Source organism: Ochotona princeps, chromosome 14 (genome assembly GCF_030435755.1).
Source record: "Ochotona princeps isolate mOchPri1 chromosome 14, mOchPri1.hap1, whole genome shotgun sequence".
Lineage (NCBI taxonomy): Eukaryota > Metazoa > Chordata > Mammalia > Lagomorpha > Ochotonidae > Ochotona > Ochotona princeps.
Genome location: NC_080845.1, coordinates 27,194,464 through 27,203,539, shown reverse-complemented (window position 1 = coordinate 27,203,539; position 9,076 = coordinate 27,194,464). Strand labels below are relative to the sequence as shown.

At 43.2% G+C, this 9,076-nt stretch overlaps 1 protein-coding gene across 1 annotated transcript in view; it reads left to right on the top strand.

Moving 5' to 3' along the window:
* The first annotated feature begins 2,257 nt into the window (after positions 1-2,257).
* STX17 (syntaxin 17) overlaps positions 2,258-9,076 on the top strand; it is a 61,738-nt gene continuing 54,919 nt past the window's right edge. The window contains exons 1-2 of the mRNA XM_058672467.1: positions 2,258-2,408; positions 8,566-8,751. Coding sequence (XP_058528450.1) covers positions 8,629-8,751 — 123 coding nt within the window. The 5' untranslated portion in view covers positions 2,258-2,408; positions 8,566-8,628. The remainder of the gene's footprint in view (positions 2,409-8,565; positions 8,752-9,076) is intronic.

Here is a 9,076-nt window from a genome sequence, read left to right as displayed (position 1 = left end):
TTTTTTAAAGATTTATTCATTTTTTATTGGAAAGCCTCTCTGTATAGAGAGGAGGAGAGATAGAGAGGAAGATCTTCCATCCGATGATTCACTCCCCAAGTGAGCCGCAATGGGTCGGTGCTGCGCGGATCCGAAGCCGGGAACCAGGAACCTCTTCCAGGTCTCCCACGCAGGTGCAGGGTCCCAAAGCTTTGGGCCGTCCTCGACTGCTTTCCCAGGCCACAAGCAGGGAACTGGATGGGAAGTGGAGCTGCCGGGATTAGAACCGGCGCCCATATGGGATCCCGGGGTGTTCAAGGCAAGGACTTTAGCTGCTAGGCCACGCCGCCGGGCCCAGCAGGCTCATTTTTAAGTTGCAAATTTTGTTTGGCCCATGAATGATGTTATAAATATTCAAAAAAAAAAATAAAAATAAATAAAATAAAAAGTTCCCTGTTAAATAGAGATAAGCCCAATTGCATTTAAAGGAGCATTACCTTGAAAGCAAGAGGGTGGGGAAAGTTTCCTGGAGGAGACGACCTTTGAGTTCCATAGATAAAGACAATCACTTTATTCTGGTAATGGGAAAGGAGAAAGCAGGAGAGCAGGCAAAATGGTTCCCAATAAGGGGTTTAAAAAACATATTTTAATACAGAGCTCATGGTGGAATTTTGTCAAATCTTTAAAGTTAGTTTGGAGAGCACTCAGTTTTATTTATGACCCCTTCCCACACACAGTGTACCAGTCCTGTTCCAAAATCACAAGAAGCCTGGCAATGCAGAGGGGCTCTTACTCTCTCTCCAAATGGGCTAAGAGGAGGCAAGATAGACACATCTCTATTTCCCATAGTTTCTTTTCTCACCCACTATATCCTTGAACATGACCCATATGTGTCTGTGATTTCCTCAATTTTAAACGACCTTTGTCACTATGTAGGCTGTTTTTGTGCCTGTTCCAGAATGCTTTTCAAGTAACAGGCAGGAACCTAAGAAAGGAATTTGAGGCCAATCTAGCCTACGACATCTGCTGTTAGGTAAGATATGAATCGAATCCTTAGAATATGAGACCTGGGCCCTGGGGAAAATTATTTTTCCAGCCCCCATTTTGTAGTCTATAAAATGTGGAGGATTATAATACTTACTTGGGAGTTTGCTGTTGGGCTTAAGTGACTTATATATAAAGTGCTTAGTCCAGTGCTAGCACATGGAACACACTCTGTAAAAAGCAATTCTCTTTTTAAAAAGATTTTTTTTTAATTGGAAAATCAGATACAGAGAGAAAGATCTTCCATCCGCTGATTCACTCCCCCAGTGGCTGCAACAGCCAGAGCTATGCTGATCAGAAGCCAGGACCCAGAAGCTGCTTCTGGGTCTCCCACGTGGGTGCAGGATCCCAACGTTTTGGGCCATTCTCTAATGCTTTCCCAGGCCACAAGCAGAGAGCTGAATGAGAAGTGGAGCTGCCGGGATTAGAACCAGCGCCCATATGGTATCCCGGGGCGTTCAAGGTGAGGACTTTAGCTGCTAGGCCACAGCGCCGGGCCCCCAATCTTTTATAATCTGTCCATTTCCAGTCTACCCGAAGAACCTACAGACGGGATGTCATTATCTCTGGTCTGCACATCCAGAGAACAGCTGCTATCACTGAATGTATTCTTAGCCAGTCAGGTGAACAATCACAGCATCATAGAGAAAAGGGCTGAGTCCGGACATGAGGCCCTCAGAGAGGAGGACCTGTATCTTGGACCGGGCTCCAAAGTCAGGCACCTGCTTGCTCACATGGCAGCAGCCGGTCTAACTAGAATAGCATCCGGAAGTAAATTAGGAAATCCAAGCGCTCCCTCCCTGTCGCAAACGGGCTAGACTGGAGTGAGCCTCATAAAACTTTGTTGAGCCTCAGAGTCACCCTGTATAAAACTGAGGGTACAGTTTTTGGAATTCATTGCAACCTGTCTGAGCTTCAAATGCTGGGCCTGTGACAGAATAAGCTACTTACTACTCACGGTGCTTTTCGGATCGGAGGAGAAAGCACAGCATTTTCGTTTTGTTTCTACGCATGTACAGGAGCAATAATGTGTACCATTACATCCTAGGAAAATAGATGGAAAAAGAACAAAAAAGCAGAGGAGTAGACAAATGGGTACTGCCTGCCAACACAATAGCAACTTAAAAAGCGCTTGAGTGGTTTCTTCTGTGGGCTCCCGTGTAGCAGCGCCACAAAGCAAACCCAGAACATTCCTTAACACAGAGTTTCCGTGGTCTAGAACCGCACCTACATTTGTACTCACCTGGTGACCACCAAAGCCGGCCGGGCGGCGTCGAGGGGCGGGAGGGGGCGGAGCCAGCGCGGCTCGCCTCTGGCGACGCCCCGCCCCGTCACGCCCGCGCCTGCGCCCGGCACAAGGCCGGCCTCGAGCGCCCGGGCGGGAGGTAAGGGGCTGGCGGGAGGACGCTTTGGGGGCGCCGGCCCTGTGAGGCGCGGGGGGCGCGGTTCCTCAGCCCGACGTGGTGTAGACGCCTGGCGGGAAGTCCCGCGTCAGGCCAGAAGAGCCAGTGGCTTGGCTGTGACCCTGGCTGCCAGAAGTGGCGGAGCTTCTGCCTCCAGTTTCGTTTTTGGCCGAGCGTTCGCAGCTGGTGTGGGGAGGCCGCGGACGGGGCGAGCGTGATGGCCTCTCCGTGTTGGGGTCGGCTCCTCTCCTGCCCGTGGCCGCTTGGCTGGTCCCAGAGTGTGACAGGCCCGCCCATCGGCTCGCTCGTGCAGGGTTTTGGAGTATATGGTCCTCCAGGTGGCGGTGGGTGAACTACGAGGGGTGACGCCCCAGGATCGTGAGGGGAGGTTCGGGCAGCCAGAGGCCGGAGCCTGCAGCACGCAGGTTCTTTCCTTTGAGGTGTAGAACTCGGAACGTCTGTAAGGTGGTACCTAAGGGCTTGACTTTTCAAGTTCATCATCAGTTCAAAACACACAGAATTCGGGCACTGCTGCCAAACCCAAGGCCAGGTTGTCCACAACTTGAGACTTCTTGGGAAATTGAAGTTTTTACTTACAAATAACTTCTTAAGTACCATAACTAACCTCTTAGTACCTTTTCTTCATCACAAACATGAGTCTTGTGGTATCCAGCTCTTAGTAGTTGTCAACATGTGTCATGAAGCTGGTATCCACCAATGCAATAATTGGGACCGTGAATATGATAACGTTGTGATTCTTTGATTTCTAAATGTTTTCTTTTTAAGATTTACCCATTTTTATTGGAAAGGCAGGTACACAGAGAGATGGAGATAAAGAGAAAAAAATTTTTCCACCTGCTGGTTCACTCTTCAAGTTGCCAAATCGGCCGGAGCTGAGCTAATTTGAAGCCAGGAGCCAGGAGCCAGGAGCTTCTTCTGGGTCTCTCACGCGGGTGCAGGAGCCCAAGGCTTCGGGCCATCCTCGACTGCCTTCCCAGGCCACAGCAGGGAGCTGGATGGGAAGTGGAGCTGCTGGGACATAAATCAGTGCCCACATGGCATCCGGGCACATACAAGGGGAAGATTTAGCCACTGGGCTATCGTGCCAGGTCTGGATGTTTTCAATGATCTTAGGGGAAGCATCAACTTTTAGGTTTTTGTTTTAATTGAATGTGAGGTAAATTTACAGTTGAAATTCTAGAGTTCTCTACAGTACCTGCCAGTGTTAAAATTTTACAGTACAGTTGTTAAAAATAAGGTAGCATTAGAACTATAGCAGTAGTACTATTAACTGTGCTACTTTCTTTAGATTTGATTAATTTCCTAATCCAGGACCAATGTAAGACTCCATGTAGTATTGTCATGGCCTGTCTGGGTCTTGTTCTGCATTCTATGATGATTTTTATATCTTTTCTTGTCTTTAATGACCTTTATACTTTCTTTTAAGAAACATTTCTTTTACTTGAAAGAATTAATGAGAGAGAGGGAGAGACGGAAAGATTTTCCATCTGTTGGTTCACTTCCCAAAAGGCTGCTATGGTCAGAGCTTTGCAGGTCTAGCTAGGAGCCAAGAATTTCTTCCAGGTCTCCTCGCAGGTGTAGGGGGCCAAGGACTTGGGCCAACCTCTTCTGCTTTCCCAGACCATTAATAGGGAGCTGAATTAGAAGTGGAGCAGCTGGATGCAAACTACATCCATATGGAAATGCTGGTACTACAGTGGAGGATTAGCTTGCTATGCCACCATGCTAGCTCCTTTGACCCTTTTTTTAAAAAAATTTTATTTTATGACACAGTTTAATAGGCATTGGGGTTTCCCGTCCCTTGCCCCTATGAGCTTTATACTTTCGAAGAATCCTAACCAGTTCTTTCATGGTGTTCATCAAAGGGAGCTTGTCCCATGGTTTCTCACAATTATGACAAGATCATGCCTTTTTTTGCTGGTGCTGCCACAAAAATGTGCCCTTCCCAGTTCATCACATCGGGAATACATGATGTGATTGACTGATAATGACACTAACTTGATGATCTTACTTAAGATAATGCTTGTTGTGATTCTCCGATGTAATGATTCTGTTTTATAATTAGTTGATATCTTGGGAGGAAACTAAGCAAATATCCTGTGTTTCCTCTCACAGTCCCTTGCTAGCTTTAGCATCCATTGATGGGTCTTACCCAGTGATTATTACTGTGGTGGTTGTTTTTTTTACTTCCCTATTTGTTAATTAGAGTACTTATATAATGATATTCACATGCCGCGTTTATTTATTTGTATTTACTGATTTGTATCAGTGTAGACTCAGATACTTAGTTTCCTATTGATTATGATCTTACACACTTTTCTTATTTTATGTTGTAATTTGTTTCAGCTTTGAGGTTAGAATTATTTTCCAGTTACTTTCTGTATCCTTTTAACGTACCCTTCTCATTTTTATTTTTATTTTTTTTAAGAATTTTATTACTCTCGGCACCTAAGATACTCCAGGGCCATCTTGTGTCATCTTTTGGTCCAGCTTACCGATAATGCATCCCAGGAGGTAGCAGATGATATCAGGTGGTTGGGCCTTTGCAATACACATGGGAGACATGGATGGAGTTCTGGGCTCCTAGCTTTGGCCTGGTTCACTTCTGAGATGTTGGGAACACTTATGGAACGAATCAGCACTTAGAACATCTTTTAGTCACTGTCTTTCTCTGTTCCTCTGCATTTCAAGTAGATGAAAACCAAACATTTTTAAAAGACATCAATGGGAATTTTTTTGTGTCTTCATTATATCAGAAATATATTCCAAATTTACGACTGGAAAATCAAAAAGTACTGAAATATGCTTTTATTCATTATTAAATTAGACATTTAACCTGCATTTTATATAGTGAATTAGGACCTTCCCATAAAAAGTTTTCAAAAATTTGAGTTATTCGCTGGTAGACAACTTTTGGTTTTGACAATATCATGAATTGTGGTTTTGTGCTCTGAGTTTCATACACATATTTAATTGTAGTTTTAGAAAAATGGAACATGGTAGAGAAAAAAAAAACAAAAATACTAGCTAGAGAGAGATTAAGAGTTGGAAAAGTTTCTTGGGATGTTCTTGAAACAGTATGTTTTCCTGGGAAATGGTTTGATGGTAGCAAATTTCCTTATATACAGAAAGCTGAGTCTTGTATGACCCTAATCTGGAAATGCCATTTAATAAAAAAAGAAAGTCATTAAATAGTATAGCAGAACAGTGAAGACAAGATAAGTAAGTCAACAATTAGGGGTCACTAAGAAGACTCTGGGAGCTGGCGCAATGGCTCAGCTGACTAATCTTCTACCTCCAAGTGCAGCAGCCCATATGGGCGCCAGTTCATGTTCCAGCCGCTTCACTTCCCATCTAGCTCTGTGCTTGTGGCCTGGGAAAGCACTGGAAGATGGCCCAAAGCCCCCAAGTGAGCCGCAACGGGCCGGTACGCGCCGATCCAATGCCGGGAACCAGGAACCTCTTCCAGGTCTCCCACACGAGTGCAGGGTCCCAAAGCTTTGGGCCGTCCTCGACTGCTTTCCCAGGCCACAAGCAGGGAGCTGGATGGGAAGTGGAGCAGCCGGGATTAGAACCGGCGCCCATATGGGATCCCGGGGCTTTCAAGGCGAGGACTTTAGTCGCTGGGCCACGCTGCCAGGCCCTATATCCATGTGTTTTAAAGAAATAATCTAGGTGGCAGTATGAACGTACTTGTAAGAGCAATTATATTGTATTTTTAAAAAGATTTTATTTATTTTTATTGCAAAGTCAGAAATACAGAGAGGAGGAGAGACAGATCTTCCATCCAATGATTCACTCCCCAAGTGGCCACAATGACTGGAGCTGCGCCAATCCAAAACCAGGAGCCAGGAGCCTTCTCCGGGTCTCCCAAATGGGTGCAGGGCCCAAGGCTTTGGGCCGTCCTCGACTGCTTTCCCAGGCCACAAGCAGGGAGCTGGATGGAAAGTGGAACCACCCGAATTAGAACCAGCACCCATATGGGATCCTGGCGTGTTCAAGTCGAGGACTTTAGCTGCTAGGTCATCACGCTGGGCCCCCAATTGTGTCATTTACTGTTTAATCCATCTTTTGAGGTTTTCATTTCTAAAATTTTTACTTGTCTTATAGTAAGATAGACTTATTATTTCATTAATATCATGCAATTTTTTGGAGAATTCTATCTTTATATTTGTCAATATTTAAAATCATGATTTATGTTTGGATTATTATTTCTGGTTGCTGGGCTATGAATTTTCCTGGTGTCTTTGTTGGAGTGAGTGGAAGTTGTGGACTTTCTTCTTGGGCAGTAAGATTCTCCATGTTTTTGCAGTTTCTATTATAATTTTTTTAAAGGTTACTTATTTTATTTGAAAGTCTGAGTTACAGGTAGAGAGGACAGGCAGAAAAAGAGAGATCTTCCATCCACTAGTTCACTCCGCAAATGGCTGTATTGGGTCAGAGTTGGATTAGTCCAAAGCCAGTAACTTCTTCTGGGTCTACATGCCAGTGCAGGAGCCCAGCGACTTGGGCCATCCTTCTGTGCTTTCCCATGCAGGGATCTGGATCACAAGTGGAGCAGCCAGGACTAGAACCTGCACCTGTACTTGTGGGATGCTAGCTCCACTAGAATTAACTTTATGTGCCACCATGCTGGCCCCCATATGATTATAGTTCTATTACTATTTTTGTTTTTGGTATCTGGAAATGTTTTTCTTTTCTTTTGCATGGGAGATATCAAGCATGAAAACCAAGTTATTGTTGAATGACTGGTAGCAACAATCCATACAAACTATACTTTAGTATTTTCAACTATGGAAGAAAATTGAGATTTAGAGCATTTAGAGCAGTGGTTCTTAATGTTTTTGAGATGATAGATGTCTGAGAATCTCTGGGAAGCAATCAACTCTATCTTCAAAATACAATACAGTCACAATTTTCTGAAACTTTTTTGGGACTAAATAAAATATAGGAATTACTATATCTGTGGAACCTGAGATAGGAAGACCAGTGGTTACAGTAAGATTATCTAAAATTATTTTTAGGTATGAAAAAAGTTGTGGCGAATAAGCTGGCATGGTGTGTAACAGTGATTTTCAAGTGTAGTTAATATATTAAAGCCTGTTGTTCATATAAGGTCTGATAAACTCTGGATAAACTCCAATTTATAAATCAGATCAAATTTTCTCTTCCTGAATTCTGGGTGTGGTTCTGGGTCTGTTCATTTCCCTACCATCTCCTACCTTGGCCCTAAAGGCACACTCCTAGACTTTTTTTTTTTGAAACACTGGTAAATAATTGTTGGTGAACAGAAAAACATTTGATTATACTGTTAGGAATATAATTTCTTAGTACCTCTGTCACTGGATGTTTGTGTTGATTGTGGGCAATACTAATTACTTTGTAAGAAAGGGTAGAAGCAATTTAAAGTACATCAATAGGAAGATTTTTATGTTATGATGTAGAAGTGTATAATTACTTTAATTACATAGTTACAGACTGGTGTGGTAGCCTAGTGGATAAAGTCCTCACCTTTTGTGTACCAGGATCCCATGTGGGCACCAATTCATATCCTGGCTGCTCCACTTACCTTCCAGCTCCCTGCTTGTGGTCTGGGAAAGCAGGCAAGGGCAGCCCAAGGTCTTGGGATCCTGCACCCATGTAGGAGACCCAGAAGAAGCTCCTAGCTCCTGGGATTGTATCGGCTCAGCTCCAGCCTTTGTGAATCATTTGATGGGAGATCTTTCTCTGTGTCTCTTCTCTCTATTTGACTTTGCAATAAAAATAATAATAAAATATTACATAGTTACCTTAAAATTAAGGAAGTAGAGTTTAATAGGAGCATATTAAATTTTTGGGCCCTGCACTATGCCTAGCGGCTAAAGTCTTAACCTTGCATGCACTGGGATCCCCTATGGGCACAGTTCTTATCCCAGCAGCCCCGCTTCCTATCCAGCTCCCTGCTTGAGGCCTGGGAAAGCAGTCAAGGACAGCCCAAAGCCTTCGGACCCTGCACTCATGTGGGTTCCATATGGAGTTGGATATGTAGTTATAATAAATCACTAAGATTCCTAACTTTTGGCTTTTAAAAATAATGAAAGTGCTTTTAAAAATCCTTAAAGAAGTTGCTCCTTTTTAGGTTTGTCCTGTATGAGTGGAGAAGACAGTTCTTGCCAGTAGAATTGACACAGCATTTTCTAGGATGTCTGAAGATGAAGAAAAAGTGAAATTACGCCGTCTTGAGCCAGCTATCCAGAAATTCACTAAGATAGTAATCCCAACAGACCTGGAAAGATTAAGAAAACACCAGATAAATATTGAGAAGGTAAATTTTTTTTTTCATTTTCCGTCAGAAGAAACAGTTGCATAATCTGATTTATATTTTTTGTGTATTGGTAGCTAAATTTAGAATATTAAATACTTTGCTAAAACACTTAAGTCCTATTGATTTAATAATATCCTTTTTGTTTATTTCCGCAAATATGTCTCTCATATATTTTCCGTTGTAGGAAAGAATATAGAAATAGAATCTCTGCCTTTTTATTTGTACTTTTGAAGTTTTAAGCAGTTATTAATATATAAACTGATAGTGCATCATAATATGAAGGTAGTAAAATTTGGCTGATGGATCTTCCTTTAATTACATTCAC